At 48.7% G+C, this 17,395-nt stretch overlaps 2 protein-coding genes across 2 annotated transcripts in view; one reads left to right on the top strand and one right to left on the bottom strand.

Moving 5' to 3' along the window:
- Positions 1 to 17,395, bottom strand: part of PPME1 (protein phosphatase methylesterase 1) — a 170,904-nt gene that overhangs the window by 72,055 nt on the left and 81,454 nt on the right. The window lies entirely within an intron of this gene.
- LOC134499326 (sialidase-3-like) lies at positions 295 to 9,554 on the top strand. The gene is made up of 2 exons (XM_063306002.1): positions 295 to 680; positions 8,325 to 9,554. The coding sequence occupies exons 1-2, from the start codon at positions 474 to 476 to the stop codon at positions 9,357 to 9,359; spliced, it is 1,242 nt and encodes a 413-aa protein (XP_063162072.1). The 5' UTR covers positions 295 to 473; the 3' UTR covers positions 9,360 to 9,554.

Here is a 17,395-nt window from a genome sequence, read left to right as displayed (position 1 = left end):
ATTTCCAGAATTCTCCAGCCCATGCATGGGTTGGGGAAGTCTTGGAGTTGAAGTCCATACATCTTAAAGTGCTGAGGTTGAGAAACACTGGTGTAGATAAACAAAAAGTTTTTATTGCAAACTGGGCGATCAGCAGTGAAGGAATTCAAAACTGCCCTAATGTACATTTGGGATACAAGATAGAAGTTAGGGTTAGACACATTACACTAACAGTGATATGCATTGTGTGTATATACCTTGGAAGATTTAAGGGGCACAGTCTTTAGGGTTTTTTTAAACTTTAATTTAGAGTTTATTTTGTTAAATCCGCATTCAGTATTGCAATTTCCAAGCTCTTTAGCTCATCCCACCCATCTGAAGAGATTCTGCTGATAATGGCATTGCTTGTTATGAGCTGGTTGATCTGGAACTTCAAGTTCTCATCTTTCATAAAGTGATTTTAATTAATCCCCCTCTCCTCCTTCAGCTACAGGATGGCTGAGGCTAAACTCAGGTTTGAGAAGGTAACTGTATTTCACCAGCAAGCACCAAATGGGCTTACCTACCGCATCCCAGCCCTGCTATACCTTCCCTCTGAATCGGCTTTCTTAGCCTTTGCGGAGCAACGGTCAGCACCCAGTGATATTGATGCAAAGCTTCTCGTGATGAAGCAAGGGCTGAAAGAAGGAACTTCAGTCCAGGTAAGTGGTATGAAAAAGCATGTCAGCACCTGATCATTCGTGCATTCACACAATCACAGTCAAGAGGCTGGGATTCCTTTAACTGCTTAATGAAGCGAACTGAATGGTACAGAAGTAAAGCTGCGAATGGAGAGTTCCCGCTCAAACCTAGATTTAAAACTACATTCCCTTAGTTTGTTCCCTTTCCCACGAAAGCATGTCACTCCCCCTCCCATCCAGGTGGTGTTCCTGGTGTATCTCAATTCATTGTCCTTGATGTTTTCCATAGCCATAATAATCCACTTCACACTCTAACCTCACACCCCTCCCATCTGGCGACACAGAGTCTACACCATTCACAAGGAAATTATGGCAGATCCTCCGATAAGGGGTTCTGTGAATCCTTTGATCGGGGGGATCTGACATACCACCCCCCAAGACAGATAAAGAGAAACAATAGAAAGTGATAAAACAACAATGACTGGAGGCAAAATAAGCACAGGTTCAGTAAGGTGAGGGCTTTGCAGGATATCTGGAATGAATTTTTTTAGTTAAAATAGGAGCATTAACATGACATGCATCAACCCACTCAGGATCTGGAAAATGTTTCCATTGAATTAAATACTGGAGAGATTTGCTAAAAAAATTACAGTCCAGATTGTCTTTAACTTCGAAGTGTTGATGGCCATTGATCATGATAGGTGGAGGGGTTGCTGCAGGCTGGTGCCACTTAGAACATTCCGGGGCAGGTTTAAGCAAGCTGCAATGAAAAACAGGATGGAGTCGCTTAAGAGTGGGAGGTAATTGAAATTGTACAGCCACAGGATTAATGATTTTGGTGATTGGAAAAGGTCCAACAAATTTAGGGGCAACCTTCTTAGAAGGTTGTTGGGAGTGTAAGAATTTAGTGGCCAATACACCAAGTCCCCAACTTTAAATTTCCATTCTGGGCGCCTGTGGCAATCAGCAAACTTTTTGTGAGTGTCATGTGTATGATCCAATGCCTGGCGGATGACAGGCCAATTTGTGGCGATCTGGATAGCCCAGTCAGCCACTGAGGAATCAGGCAAAGATTGCAATTGAAGTTCTGGAATGGGAATGAAATCCTGGGCATAAACAATGTGAAAAGGGGAAACGCCAGTGCTCTGGTAGACTGCATTATTATAAGCAACCTCAGCAAAAGGGAGGAGGTCCACCCAGTCATCCTGTTGAAAGCTGATATAACAATGTAAGAATTGCTCTAGAGTAGACTGAGCCCATTCAGTTGCTCCATCTGTCTGAGGATGGCTCGACGAGCTGAGGGATTGCTGGACCCCAATAAATTTTAAAAATGCCCGCCAAAATTTGGAAGTAAATTGGACGCCTCTGTCAGAAATCACACACATGGGACAGCCGTGGATTTTGTAGATGTGAGTGAGAAATAGCTTTGCTAATTGTTCAGCGGTTGGGATTTTGTCGCAAGGTATAAAATGAGCCTGTTTGGAGAATAAATCAGTAACAGTCCAAATAAGTTTTGTTTTTACTCTCAGGTAAATCCACTATAAAATCCACAGTGATGTCTTTCCATGGAGCTTTGGGGGAAGCAACTGGTTGTAAAAGTCCTTGTGGTTTACCTCCCTTCCTCTTTGCTTGGGCACAGACATGGCATGAGGTGACGTAGGACTGTACATCAACACAAAGGGAGGGCCACCAAAATTGATGCCTCACCAAGTGGAGAGTCATTGTGAAAGCAAAACGCCCTGCAGATTTAATATCATGGGAACGATGTAAAATTGTCTGGCGAAGAGACTCAGGCACATAGATTTTGCTGTTGAAATACCAGACGTTGTCAATTTCAGTTAATTGGGCTTTGTTACCTTGTAGCCAGGGATCATTAGGGAGCACCTGCAGCAGTTTCTCTTTTAGGTCTGCCTGCACTTTCATTTTCTCGGCTACTGCTTGTTTGTGCGTTATGCAAGCCATTCCAAGCTGTTTCTGAGAGAAAACGGCATCTACAATTTCGGTGTGGGCAGTGTTATATTGCGGGGGGTGAGAAAGTACATCAGCCAGAAAGTTCCTTTTCCCAGGGAGGAAATTGAGGGTGAAATTAAAACGGCTAAAAAATTGAGCCCTGCGGATTTGTTTGCCATTCAACTTTCTGGGAGTTTGTAAAGCCTGGAGGTTTTTGTGATCAGTCCAAACCTCAAAGGGACTTTTAGCACCCTCTAGCAAATGCCTCCAATGTGTGAGAGCTGTCTTAACAGCAAAAGGTTCTTTCTCCCAAATAGGCCAGTTGCGCTCAGAATCTGAGAATTTGTGGGAGAGGTATGCGCATGGGTGGGGGAAGCTGGTTTCATCTTTTTGAACCAAGATGGCCCCAACAGCTGAGTCAGAGGCATCCACCTGTACAATAAATGGGCGGCTTGGGTCTGGGTGGGCTAGAATGGGTTCCTTTGTGAAAAGAAGCTTTAAACAGTCGAAAGCAGTTTGACAATCAGATGTCCAGGCAAGCTTAGCCCCCGGGAAGGTAACTTTCATGTCTCCCCCATCCCCCTAGTTTTCAGTAAGTCAGTAAGGGGCAAAGCAATTTGCACAAATTGGGGAATAAAATTTATGTAAAAGTTGGCGAAACCTAAAAAACTTTGAAGTTGCCTCCTTGTACAAGGGGGTTCCACCCCATTATATCTTGGACTTTGGCAGGATCCATCTCAATGCCATTTGCAGAAATACGATAGCCCAAATAGTCCAGCTGGGACTTGTGAAAGTCACACTTAGAGAGCTTAGCATACAGTTTGGCATCCCTCAGTTTTCGCAAGACCTTTTTAAAAAGTTGAACGTGGTCTTTGAAGTTGTCAGAATAAATTAAAATGTCATCTAAATATACTAAAACCCCCTTGTACAAATGCTCATGGAGGACCTCATTGATGTATTGCATAAATACTCCAGGAGCCCCTGACAATCCAAATGGGAGCACTTCGTATTGGTAAGAACCCAAAGGGCAGTTGAAAGCAGTTTTCCATTCATCTCCCTCCCAAATTCGAATTCTAAAGTAGGCTTCCCTGAGATCAAGTTTGGTGAACACCTTGCCTTTCAATAGGTGTGCTAGCATGTCTTTCATTAAGGGGAGAGGGTATTGATTGCTTATTGAGATAGCATTTATTCCACAGTAATCTGTACAGAGTCTAAGAGAGCCATCCTTCTTTGTGCGGAAAAGGACTGGGGCTGCTAGAGGTGAATTAGCAGGCTCAATGAAACCTCTCTCCAAGTTTTTATCTATGAATTCTCTGAGGACCTTTTTCTCAGTCTCTGTCATAGCATACATTTTTTGGTTTGGGTAATTTAGCCTTTGGGTCAATTTCAATGGCACAATCAGTTTTTCTGTGCGGAGGTAATTGGTCACATTCTCTTTCATCGAACATGTCAAGAAAGTTGGCATATTTGGGTGGAATGCCTGATTGTGCATCAGGTTTTCTCATTGGGATCTGGTTGAGGAGTATCCCGGCTACATTCTGCCCATTTTGTGGCACAGTCGAGAGTTTGCCAGCACCATCGTTAAACAGTAAGGTGCCAGACTCCCAGGCGATTTGTGGTTTTCTACTCTTTAGCCACGGGAGCCCCAGGATGATGGAATAGTTGGCGATAGGGGCCGCAATGAACTGCAAGGTTTCCTTATACACCCCCAACCTCATGGCTACAGTCTCACTTCAGAATTCAGCGGGACCCCATGAGCAACGGAACCATCCATCTGGGTGAAAATAGTTGGGTGCTTAAGTCTTTTAGTCTGGAGGCTCAGCGTGTCAATTAAGGCAGGGTGTATAAAGCATTTTGTGCACCCCGAGTCTAACATCGCTGTCAAATTGGCTTTGTGCCAGGTTCTTAGGTTTTTTAGCTCTACTCTCATCAACAAGGTGGGGCAATCATCACTCACCAAAGGGTCTTCTTTGTCATCTTCCTCCGAAGTAGACATGTTGCACCCAAGATTTTCCACCTGCTCACGGTCGCGATCTAGAACAGGTGAAAGTCGTTTCTCGCCAGTTTCTGTTCCTCCTGCTCGGAGTCTTCGCTTGACTCCATCAAGGACTTCACGTCTGGATCCTTTTGTGCCAGCGCTATCACAGCTGTCACTTTGCATCTGGTTGGTGGGGTCTTAGTCGGCTTGGTTCCTCCTTTAGGTGCATCGGACTCCCTGCGTGGGCATTCTGCTGCTTGGTGGGTGTCTTTCCCACACTGGAAACAGCTGCCTCTTTTCCATGTGTGGTCTTTCAGGTCCTCTCTGTCCCGGAATAGCTTTCGCTGGGCGGAGGGAAACTGCCCTGGGGCTCCGGTATTCTTCCCTGTTGCTTGCGCTCAGAGCTGCCTATGGAATTGGTATTGAGTATTCTCTATCTCCCCTGCTAGGCAAATCCATTTTGACAAAGCATCTGCCTGTCCTGTTCTGGTTTTTATCATTCCTTTGGAGAATTTGGCCCCATTTGCAGTGGTTTTGTAAGGGAACTTCACAGGTCCTTTCATTAGGTTCTAAAAAGGCCTCCTCAGACCTTGGAAAGCATCAAATTTTAGTTGAAGATGAGGATTCAGAGTCTGGCAATGGATTTTGATCCAGCTGTACTGTTCAGTAATCATTATACAGGCTGGGGATGGTGGGAGTTGAACTCCAACTCATCTGGAGGGCAACTAGGTTGAGGAAGGCTGCAATTATTTATCTATCTATCTATCTGTCTATCTGTCTATCACATTTGTCACCGGCCATCTCCTCCCACCAGAGGGACTCTGGGCGGTTTACAACAAAATACTCAGTAAAACAATAAATATATAAACTACATTATAAAATTACATATTATTAATAATATAAAGTCCAGATGGCTGTATCTCTTTCAGTCTTCACATGGAAGGGGTACTTCAAGGCACTAGGCAACCCCAGGCATGACTCCTCTCCTCCCCACCCCAGGCCAGGTGGCAGAGCCAGGTCTTCAAGTTTCTCCAGAAGGCCAGGAGCGATGGGGCTAGCCTCACCTCCAGGGGCAAGATGTTCCAAAGGGCGGGCACTACTGCAGAGAAGGCCCACCTCCTGGACCCCGCCAGGTGCAATTCCCTTGCCTATGGGTCCTTAGCATGCCCTCTCTGCAAGATCGGGTGGGATGGGCTGATGAAGCAGGGAAGAGGCGGTCAGGTAACCTGGCCCCATGCCATGTAGGGCTCTAAAGGTGATAACCAACACCTTGAATTGGACCCAGAAGCAAACCGGCACCCAGTGCAGCTCGCACAGGAGTGGTGTCACATGTGCCAATCTTGGGGCACCAATAACTGCCCACGCAGCCGCATTCTGGACCAGTTGAAGCTTCTCGATACTCTTCAAAGGTAGCCCCATGTAAAGCGCATTGCAATAGTCTATGTGGGAGATGACCAGGGCATGAGTGATTGACCAGAGGGCTTCCTGATCCAGGAACGGGCGTAACTGGTGCACAATACGAAGCTGCGCAGAGGCCCTCCTGGCCACGGCTGCCACCTGCTCTTTGAGCAGGAGCCGTGAGTCCATGAGGACCCCCAGGTTATGCACCGGGTCTGTCTGGGGCAGTGCAACCCAATCCAGAGCCAAAGATGACAAAATTCTGGATATGGAAGAGCCCTTAATGCACAGCCACTCCGTCTTACCAGGGTTCAGCCGAATCCTGTTATTCCCCATCCAGACCCCCACAGCCTCCAGGCACCTGGACAGGGAGGTCACATCATCACTTACTTCACCTGGGATGGAGATCTACAGTTGAGTATCATCAGCATATTGATGATACCTCATCCCGTGGTGACGGATGATCTCGCCCAGCGGTTTCATGTAGATGTTGAATAGGAGAGGAGAGAGAACCGAACCCTGCGGCATCCCACAATGGAGGGGTCAAGGGTTAGATCTCTCCCCCACTATCACCACCAACTGGGACCAGCTCTGGAGGAAGGAGGTGAACCAGCGCAAGACCATGCTGCCCACCCACAACTCCCTGAGCTGTCCCAAAAGGATACCATGGTCGATGGTATTGAAAGCCGCTGAGGGGTCAAGAAGAGCAAGGATGGACACACTGCCTCCATCCTGCTCCTGCCAGAGGTCATCCATAAGTGCGACCAATGCAGTCTCTGTCCCATATCTGGGCCTGAAACCTGACTGGAAGGGGTCCAGATAATCCGTTTCCTCCAGAATCCTCTGGAGCTGCAAAGCCACCACTTTCTCAACCACCTTCCCTAAAAAGGGGAGGTGGGAGACTGGATGAAAATTGTCTAGCATGGTGGGGTTCAGTGACGGTTTCTTGAGGGGGTGCACCAGAGCATCCTTAAAAGCAGCCGGGAACACACCCTCTCCCAAGGATGAATTCACCAGTGCCTGGATCCACCCACCCATCACCTCCCGAGCTGCCTTCACCAGCCAGGAGACATGGATCTAATTGGCAAGTGGTGGCATTTACAGTCTGGAGGACCCTGTCTACTTCCTCGGGTCCAACAGGATCAAACTGTTCCCAGATAACTAGGTAAGTCCGCTCCCTTGGTATCTCCACGGACCATGCCTCATGCTTGGAGTCTAGCATAGAGTGGATCCAAGTGATTTTATCCTGCAGATGCTCTGAAAACTCCTCCACACGGCCCTGTAGGTGGGTCACTAGGCCCACCATCCCCAAAAGGGATTAAGTGATTTTAAACAGGGCCGTCGGGCGTCATTCTGTGGACGCGATAAGGGCTGAGAAGTATTGGTGCTTCGCCGCTCTTACTGCCACCAGGTAGGCCTTAATAGCGGCTCTAGCTTGTGTTCGGTCAGATTCGGTCTTTGTCTTCCTCCAGCGGTGCTCTAGGCGTCTCTTAATCCTCTTCAGAACCCTCAGCTCCTCCGTGAACCACGGGGAATGTCAGGTTCGATGGGGTAAGAGAGGTTGCACAGGCGCGATCCTGTCCAAGGCCCCGGCCGCCTCCCTGTTCCAGGCAGCGGCCAGGGCCTCCGCTGGACCATGCAGCAGATCCTTGGATATAACCTCCAGCTCCCTCTGAAACCTCACTGGGTCCATCAGTCGCTGGGGGCAGACCAATCGAATGGGTCCTGCCTCCCTGCGGAGGGGGGCAGCATAGGAGAATCTCAGGGCCACCAGGGCGTGGTCTGGCCATGACAATGGGGAGAGATGTAACCCTCCCCTCAGATCACGTTGCCACTGCTCTGACAAGAAAACCAAGTCCGGGGTGAGGCCACTGTCTCATTCTGTTAGCTCAGGATTTGGGGAAGTGGCAGGGGACCTGATCTTGTGTGCAGGGACATCTGACCCAGGAATGGGGGGAGTCCACTGCATCCTAGAATTGGGCTGCTTCTATAAGGAAACTGCTGAGTCCGTAGTAGACTAGCTCTGAGGATGCTCCCCGGCAGAAGGATCTATCCTATTGAGCTCAACAACTTAGGGCTGTTTGTGGGCTGTTTTCAGTGATGTAAATAAAAGCTAGAACAAGTTCACAAATAGAGGTGAGATATTCTTGTTGGACAACTCAAGGGATCTATAGGAGTTGGAAAGGATCCTGTGTGGGACTTGTCAGAGGGAATCAATTATTTGAACTTAGGACCAGCTTCTGTGTGACAACAGAGGCTACATCAGTAAGCACCTGCTAAGGGTATTATTGTACTCTAGCTGTACCCCAGAAACACACACGATCCTTCTCTTGTTCTAGTGGGGTCCCCAGCAGACTCTGGAGACAGCTGCACAGCCCAAATATCGCACCATGAACCCGTGTCCAGTGTATGACGCAAAGGAAGGCACCATTTTCTTGTTCTTCATCTGTGTGGAAGACAATGTTTCAGAAGGGCATCAGATCCAGACAGGGAGGAACGCGGCCAGGCTGGGCTACATCTTCAGCAAAGATGGTGGATGCACGTGGAGCCCCATGACAGACTTGACGGAGCAGGTGATTGGAGATGACGTGAGAAACTGGGCCACTTTTGCTGTGGGACCAGGCCACGGGGTGCAACTGAGTTCTGGGCGGCTGGTCATCCCAGCCTACGCTTACTACATCCACAAACGTTTCTGTGGGCACCCACTCCGCTGTTCCACCAGACCTCACTCCTTCACCTTCTACAGCGATGACGGTGGGAGGACTTGGCTGAAGGGCCAGCTGCTCAAAACACTGCAGGCTTCAGAGTGCCAAATTGCCGAACTGGTGGGCCAGAGTGCTAGCCCAGTGTTATACTGCAATGCCCGCAGTCCTGACAGATACCGGGTTGAGGCCTTCAGCAGAGATGGTGGGCGCCTCTTTGAAGACTCCTTCCGGTCCCAGAAGCTGCAGGAGACTTCTCATGGCTGTCAAGGCAGTGTGGTGAGTTTCCCTGCGCTAGAGTTGGGGGCCCAGTCTCCCTTTGCCTCCTCAAAAAGCCCCAAGTCGTGGCTGATCTTCTCCCATCCAACCAACCAAAAGAAGCGTGTTGATCTGGGCGTCCACCTGAACACCTGCCCGCTGGAGGAAGGCTCCTGGAACCCCCCCTGGATCTTGAACGAGGGGCCCAGCGGCTACTCCGACCTGGCCGTGTGCGGAGGGGAAGGCCCTTCGCTCTTCTTCGGCTGCTTGTTCGAATGCGGAGCGTCTGTGAGCTACGAAGAGATCGCCTTCCGGCTTTTCAGCGGTGCGAAACTCCTGAACGCTCAGGGTGGACACTCTGCAGGAAACAATTCACCCCCTGCAGGCCGTGCCCACGCCTGTGGGACCGATTAGCACGAGGGGAGGATTAAACTGTAGGCTTTCCGTGAAACATTTATTAATGATGCAATGATAAGAGATTTCCTGGCCCTTTTTTCTCTCTCTGGGTGGGTGGTAGAGCTATATTTATAAATGTATCAAACCTGTCAGAGGAAGCTGCCGGGAGCAAATACTGGTGAATTCCAGTAGAAGAGGCTCTCTGAACCGGTTGAACTGGTGCTCTCTGAAGACTGGCTTCTGTTCGCCTGCCTGCTTCAGTGTAGACAGTCATCCTTCTATGAAGAGATAGCCTTCCAGTTTTTCAATATATCCTGAACTGCCGAAGAACACAAAGAAAGCATCTTCATTCCCCTCAAAATTCTTGCTGCCCAGAATTAAGCTCCTGGATCTTTTTCACCCATATATGGAAAGGAAGAACTCCCAGACTCTTTTTCCACCAAGTTCATCACCATGCCTCGCAAGCCTTTTTACCCCATTAGCAGGAGTGCAGAAAACAAGCCATTTCTATGCTCTCCAGACGGACAGCTCCAAGCAGAGGGCTTTTTGTTGCTTCTGAATCTCACTGGCCCGCATCGGAAGCATCTTCCCAAGGACCTTGCAAGATACATGGCCGCCATACTGTGTTGTTGGTATTTGTTTGTTTTTTTTCCTGCCAGAAATTTGGCTGTAGAGGAATTAAGTTACTATGGTAACAAATCACTCTGGCAGAGTCAGAAGGTCAAACCTAAGTATCCTCAGGTTGGGTTGTGAAAAGAATGACCAAATAAGATAAAGCTGCTCATTGCCTAAGGGGAAGCTTGCCACCAGGAAGTTTTTTAGCTTTCTGTTTAGCCCAGCAGCAGCAGCAGCTCCTTCTCCCAGCTAGTTTCTACTCAGAGCGTGTGTGCGTGTATGAGCTTATAAAGCTTTTGTGCCTATCCAGGATATCTGGATATGAAACTGTTTATGTTTTTGTGCTTTCTGTAAATACACTTATTTTTACAGAAATGCCTGGTGTTTTTTCAGATCTCTCAGGCCAAACGCTTTCCAGCGCTCTCAACATGTGTGCCCAAGAACAATTGAGAACCCGACATCTGCATCATGTTGGCTTCTCAGGCACCTTTCACTTCTGTCCTTTGAAGCTGGAAGCCTCTCAGTCTTGGAAACCAACATTTTATCTCAGTTTTTGGTTTGGCCATAGGGTTATCACCCTCTCAGGAGAGCCACAGACCTTTGTCCAAATATGTATCTCCGAAGGACCATTCCGTGGGATGCATAGGAAAAATGGACGGATGAGACCCTGAAAGACAGAGAGCTGAGAAGTTTAAAGAAAGACAACGTATGAAGCAGTGGATAGACTTGGTGGAAACAAGGAGGGTTTGCAGTGATGGAACCCTATAGAGAGCTATTGTTGGTAAAAACCAGATTTAGCTACATTTCCTTTTATTTTCCTGACCTCATGCCTCAATTTCTTTGCCTTACTGTTTCTTATTGCTTTTCTGCATTTTGCATACAGGTAGTCCTTGACTTATGACCATTCATTTAGCAACCATTCAAAGTCACAACAACACTGAAAAAAGTTACTTATGACCAGTCCTCACACTTACGACCATCGCAGCATCCCTGAGGTCATGTCATCAAAATTCAGGCGCTTGGCAACCAGCATGTATTTATGACAGTTGCAGCATCCTGGGGTCACGTGATCTCCATTTATGACCTTCCCAGCCAGCTTCCGACAAGCAAAGTCAATGGGGGAAGCTGGATTCACTTAACAACCATGTGATTCACTTTACAATCGCCGTGATTTGCTTAATGACTGCAGCAAAAATCGGGCATGACTCACTTAATGACTGCCTCACTTAGCGATGGAAGTTCTGGTCTCAATTGTGGTGGTAAGTCGAGGTCTACCGGTAACGCCTATGCAAGGGTGGGTCTTCCTTTGTCTTCTCTCTGACCACTGACCCTGGTCTCCAGTTTTGCAGAACACCACCCAGAGTCATTGGGAGTTGGGTAGCATATACTTTCAATAAAATAATAATTATTGTTCTGGACTTTCTCCATTTCACCACCATTTCATCCTGCAGGGCTTTACACTGACTCCCTATTAGCACCAGAGCCCACTTCTGGCTCTTGGCCAGGGCTGTTCCCAGGGATGGCATGTGTCAAAACTTGTAAGTCTGGTGGCCATAGCAAATATAAAGAAGGGTGGGGCTTGAGTCATCTTGACCTCTTTGACATCTCTTTCTTGCAGACCACCTATTTTTGGTGCCCCTACTCACTTATGGCCATTCAACCTTCCTTTGCACACATTAAGGCTATCTCCACTTGCATCGCTCCATTGGTTGTGAACGGCCAAGGGTGAGATTCTTGGAAACGCACCATGGTCAGCGGTTGGGAGTTTATATGGAGATACACTCATGCACTTTTCAGTGGCATAATAATCTCCACGGAATCGAGGGTGAGCAAGTAATCCACCCTAAATCACAAGACAGCACACTAAGGATCCTTTGTTCACTCCCTGTGTCCTCAGAGGGCTGGCTTTGTTCTTTGCTGGCTTTCTTGTTCTTTTGCGCGTGTGTTTCTTTCCTCTTCTTCCAGGCCTTTATCAGAGTCCATAATATTTACACCAGCACCTCAGGCCCTGCAGTAAGCCGTTTCCCTTCTTCCTGTCCAGCTCCTCTCTTGCTATACAGGTAGTCCTCACTTAACAACCATGCATTTAGTGACAGTTTGGACTTACAACGGTTCTGAAAAAAACTATTTATGACCGATCCTCACACTCACAGCCATCGCAGTGTCCCTGCGGTCACATGATCATGATTTGGGCACTTGGCAACCAGTTCATATTAATTACTGTTGCAGCATCCTGCAGTCACGTGATCGCCATTTTCTACTTTCCCAGCTGGCTTCTGGCAAGCAAAATCAATGGGGAACCATGTGATTCACTTAACAGCCATGTGGTTCACTTAATGCCCGCGGTGATTCACTTCACCACCACTACAAAGGTCGTAAAATCCGGTTGGACTCACTTAATGACCACTTTGCTCAGCAACTGAAATTCTGGTCCCAATTGTGGTTGTTAAGCGAGGACTACCTGTATTCTTATTTTTCCCACCTGATCAACAGGGCAGGGCCTTCTCTCAAGCTGTCCCTCTTTGCCTGTTGCTCCAACTTCTTTGCATCCATGTCAGCATTGGGGCCCTCAGTTACAGCATTCCCTCCACACACTCCCTTCACAGATCCTTGGATACATCTCAGGGGAGTTGAAAACCTCTTTATTCAGGAAGCAGAGGCTGGGTCGAAGTGCTGTGAGCAGGTGCCAAGATGGGCAATAGCATTCTTACACCCCTACCAAAGAATTAAATTTTTACAGTTGTGTAGCATTATTTTCCCTGGGACCGTAAATCTTGCTGTCTTGTATATATCAATGCTATTCTTTTTCTGCATGTCTGACTGCTGTTTAAATTTGCAAATTGGTTTTCTTCTGCTTAGACCACACCCTTGTGGGGGGGGGCACGTTGGAAATAAAACATTCTGGGTGGGGGTCTTAACCCCAAAGAGAACAGCATGCAGTACTGCATAGAAGCCTGGGGGGAGGGGTCTGCGGTGAAGCATGGATGTGCAACGCGAACTCCACCCCGTGGGTATCTGTGCGCAAAACTCCGCAAAGTTGCGGTAGTTCTACCCCGGTGCCGTCATTCTGACGTCACGGAGGTTGGCAGCGGACGCGCAGGGCGCTCCCACTTTCTCCCTTGGCGTGGCCGTGTCGGAGCGGGCCGGCCGTTAGTAGAAGCCTTTCTCCTTGATGGAAGCGGGGTTCCAGGTTCCCTCCGGCTCCCGTTCCCGGACCGATCTTTCTTCGCCCCCTCCCAGCCGCCCGACGGGCGCCCCTCGGAGCGCAACGCAAAGCGAAACGAAAACCCGGCGCGCGCTCGCAGCGCGACCTGGAGGGCGCTTTCCTAGTCTGGGGCGGCGGGGGGGAGGGAGCGAAATGGTTGAGTGGGCGGAGCTCCGAGGGCCGGAGGGGGCGCAAGAGGGGAACCGACCCGCCCTCCTCCCCTCCCTCCCCGGCCTGAATTCTGCAACTTGGCACGCTGCGTCCCGGGCGCGCCCGCCGGCCCGCGGCTGCCGCTGCGCCTTCCCGGGGCCCGTTGCAAAGCTCCCCATCGCTGCATCGGTCCGCCTGGCCGCTCCGTCCTTTAATAGGCGCCTGGGGGCGTGGGGGGGGTCTCAGGCCGGAGCTGTCCCGCCTGCTCGGCCGCCCCCGCAGCCTTTGCGCCCGGCTGGCCCGCTCCGCCGCGCTGCCCGCGGGAGGCGGCGGCAACTCCGCTTCCTTTGCTCCCCTGCCTTCGCCGACCCGCGACCTTGCGTTGGAAACGGCCCCCGCCCCCGCCCCCCGGCTGACACGCGTCTCGAGCTCCGAGGGTTCCGCTGCGCGGTGAGTGACTCCGAAAAGGACCAGGGGCGAGCAGAACGAACGAACGTCCGGCGCTTTCTCCGGAGGGAACGCAGGACCGCTGCCATCCCGTGGCTGCGGGTGATGAGTCCTGTAGTACACCGGGCCTGGAGTCGCGCGAGAAGGCTGTGCTCCGGCCCCGGCTGGAAGTTTGTAGTTTGTAGGGGCCGGCGGGGGGGGGGGAGTCGGCAGCACCTAGTGACCCCCCCCCCGTTTCTCTTCCCCGCCCGCCCCCTTTTCTGGAATTCGGTGGCTGCCGTTAAGTGACTCTGTTGGACATGCCTGCTGGATGACGAAAGTGCCGTCCAAGATTGTTGTTGTTTATTCGTTTAGTCGCTTCCGACTCTTCGTGACTTCATGGACCAGCCCACACCAGAGCTTCCTGTCGGTCGTCAACACCCCCAGCTCCCCCAGGGACGAGTCCGTCACCTCTAGAATATCATCCATCCATCTTGCCCTTGGTCAGACCCTCTTCCTTTTGCCTTCCACTCTCCCTAGCATCAGCATCTTCTCCAGGGTGTCCTGTCTTCTCATTATGTGGCCAAAGTATCTCAGTTTGGCCTTTAATACCATTCCTTCAAGTGAGCAGTCTGGCTTTATTTCCTGGAGGATGGACTGGTTTGATCTTCTTGCAGTCCAAGGCACTCTCAGAATTTTCCTCCAACACCACAGTTCAAAAGCATCTATCCTCCTTCTCTCAGCCTTCCTTATGGTCCGGCTCTCGCAGCCATATGTTACTACGGGGAACACCATTGCTTTAACAATGCGGGCCTTTGTTGTCAGTGTGATGTCTCTGCTCTTAACTATTTTATCGAGATTTGTCATTGCTCTTCTCCCAAGGATTAAGCATCTTCTGATTTCCTGACTGCAGTCAGCATCTGCAGTAATCTTCGCACCTAGGAATACAAAGTCTTTCACTGCTTCTACATTTTCTCCCTCTATTTGCCAGTTATCAATCAAGCTGGTTGGCATAATCTTGGTTTTTTTGAGGTTTAGCTGCAAGCCAGCTTTTGCACTTTCTTCTTTCACCTTCATCATAAGGCTCCTCAGTTCCTCTTCGCTTTCAGCCATCAAAGTGGTATCATCTGCATATCTGAGATTGTTAATGTTTCCTCCAGCGATTTTAACTCCAGCCTTGGATTCCTCAAGCCCAGCATGTTGCATGATGTGTTCTGCATACAAGTTGAATAGGTAGGGTGAGAGGATACAGCCCTGCCGTACTCCTTTCCCAATCTTAAACCAGTCCGTTGTTCCGTGGTCTGTTCTTACTGTCGCTACTTGGTCGTTATACAGATTCCTCAGGAGGCAGACAAGATGACTTGGTATCCCCATACCACTAAGAACTTGCCACAATTTGTTATGGTCCACACAGTCAAAGGCTTTAGAAGAGTCAATAAAACAGAAATAGATATTTTTTTGAAACTCCCTGGCTTTTTCCATTATCCAGTGGATATTGGCAATTTGGTCCCGAGTTCCTCTGCCTTTTCTAAACCCAGCTTGTACATCTGGCAATTCTCGCTCCATGAACTGCTGAAGTCTACCTTGCAGGATCTTGAGCATTACCTTACTGGCATGTGAAATGAGTGCCACTGTTCGATAGTTTGAACATTCTTTAGTGTTCCCCTTTTTTGGTATGGGGATATAAGTTGATTTTTTCCAGTCTGATGGCCATTCTTGTGTTTTCCAAATTTGCTGGCATATAGCATGCATTACCTTCACAGCATCATCTTGCAAGATTTTGAACAGTTCAGCTGGGATACCGTCATCTCCTGCTGCCTTGTTATTAGCAATGCTTCTTAAGGCCCACTCAACCTCACTCTTCAGGATGTCTGGCTCTAGCTCACTGACCACACCGTCAAAGCTATCCCCGATATTGTTATCCTTCCTATACAGGTCTTCCGTATTTATCATTAAATTGATTTATTCATGCAGTTTACAGTATGAGTTCTTGAGCCTTACGGCCACATTCTTCAGCAAAGGATCGTTACCTTGTCGTGGTGCTGGAGCTTGAGCACCTCAATGATGCCATGAGCTAAACCGTGAAGGGCCACCCAAGACGGGAAGGTCATGACAGAGAGGTCAGACTAAATGCGATCCCTGGGGAAGGTAATGGCAACCCACCTCAGTATTCTTGCCGTGAAAACTAAATGGATCAGTACAACCAGAGATATGTCGGTATACCATCGGAAGATGAGACCCCCAGGTCGGAAGATGGTCAAAATGCTACTGGGGAGGAACAGAGGATGAGCTCAACTAGCCCCAGACGTGATGACGCAGCTAGCTCAAAGCCGAAAGGACGGCTAGCGGCCGACGGTGCTGGTGGTGAACGGCGAATCCGATGTTCTAAGGATCAACACACCATCGGAACCTGGAATGTAAGATCTATGAGCCAGGGCAAATTGGATGTGGTTATTGGTGAGATGTCAAGATTAAAGATAGACATTCTGGGCGTCAGTGAACTGAAATGGACTGGAATGGGCCACTTCACATCAAATGACCACCAGATCTACTACTGCGGACAAGAGGACCACAGAAGAAATGGAGTAGCCTTCATAATTAATAGTAAAGTGGCTAAAGCAGTGCTTGGATACAACCCAAAAAATGATAGAATGATCTCAATTCGAATTCAGGGCAAGCCATCTAACATCACAGTGATCCAAATATACGCCCCAACCACAAATGCTGAAGAAGCTGAAGTAGAGCGGTTCTATGAGGATCTGCAGCACCTGCTGGACAACACGCCTAAAAGAGATGTTATTTTCATCACAGGAGACTGGAATGCTAAGGTGGGCAGTCAAATGACACCTCGAATTACAGGTAAGTATGGCCTGGGAGAACAAAACGAAGCAGGACACAGGCTGATAGAATTTTGCCAAGACAATTCACTCTGCATAACAAACACTCTCTTCCAACAACCTAAGAGACGGCTTTATACATGGACTTCACCAGATGGACAACACCGAAATCAGATTGATTACATCCTTTGCAGCCAAAGGTGGCGGACATCTGTACAGTCGGTAAAAACAAGGCCTGGAGCTGACTGTAGTTCAGATCACGAACTTCTTCTTGCACAATTTAGGATCAGACTCAAGAGATTAGGGAAGACCCACAGATCAGCTAGATATGAGCTCACTAATATTCCTAAGGAATATGCAGTGGAGGTGAAGAATAGATTTAAGGGACTGGACTTAGTAGATAGGGTCCCGGAAGAACTCTGGACAGAAGTTGGCAGCATTGTTCAGGAGGCGGCAACAAAATACATCCCAAAGAAAGAGAAAACCAAGAAGGCAAAATGGCTGTCTGCTGAGACACTAGAAGTAGCCCAAGAAAGAAGGAAAGCAAAAGGCAACAGTGATAGGGGGAGATATGCCCAATTAAATGCAAAATTCCAGAGGTTAGCCAGAAGAGATAAGGAATTATTTTTAAACAAGCAATGCGCGGAAGTGGAAGAAGACAATAGAATAGGAAGGACAAGAGACCTCTTCCAGAAAATTAGAAACATTGGAGGTAAATTCCAGGCAAAAATGGGTATGATCAAAAACAAAGATGGCAAGGACCTAACAGAAGAAGAAGAGATCAAGAAAAGGTGGCAAGAATATACAGAAAACCTGTATAG

Source organism: Candoia aspera, chromosome 5, assembly GCF_035149785.1.
Source record: "Candoia aspera isolate rCanAsp1 chromosome 5, rCanAsp1.hap2, whole genome shotgun sequence".
Taxonomy (NCBI): domain Eukaryota; kingdom Metazoa; phylum Chordata; class Lepidosauria; order Squamata; family Boidae; genus Candoia; species Candoia aspera.
The sequence above is the reverse complement of the archived record's forward strand: the minus strand, read 5'-3'. Positions and strand labels throughout refer to the sequence as shown.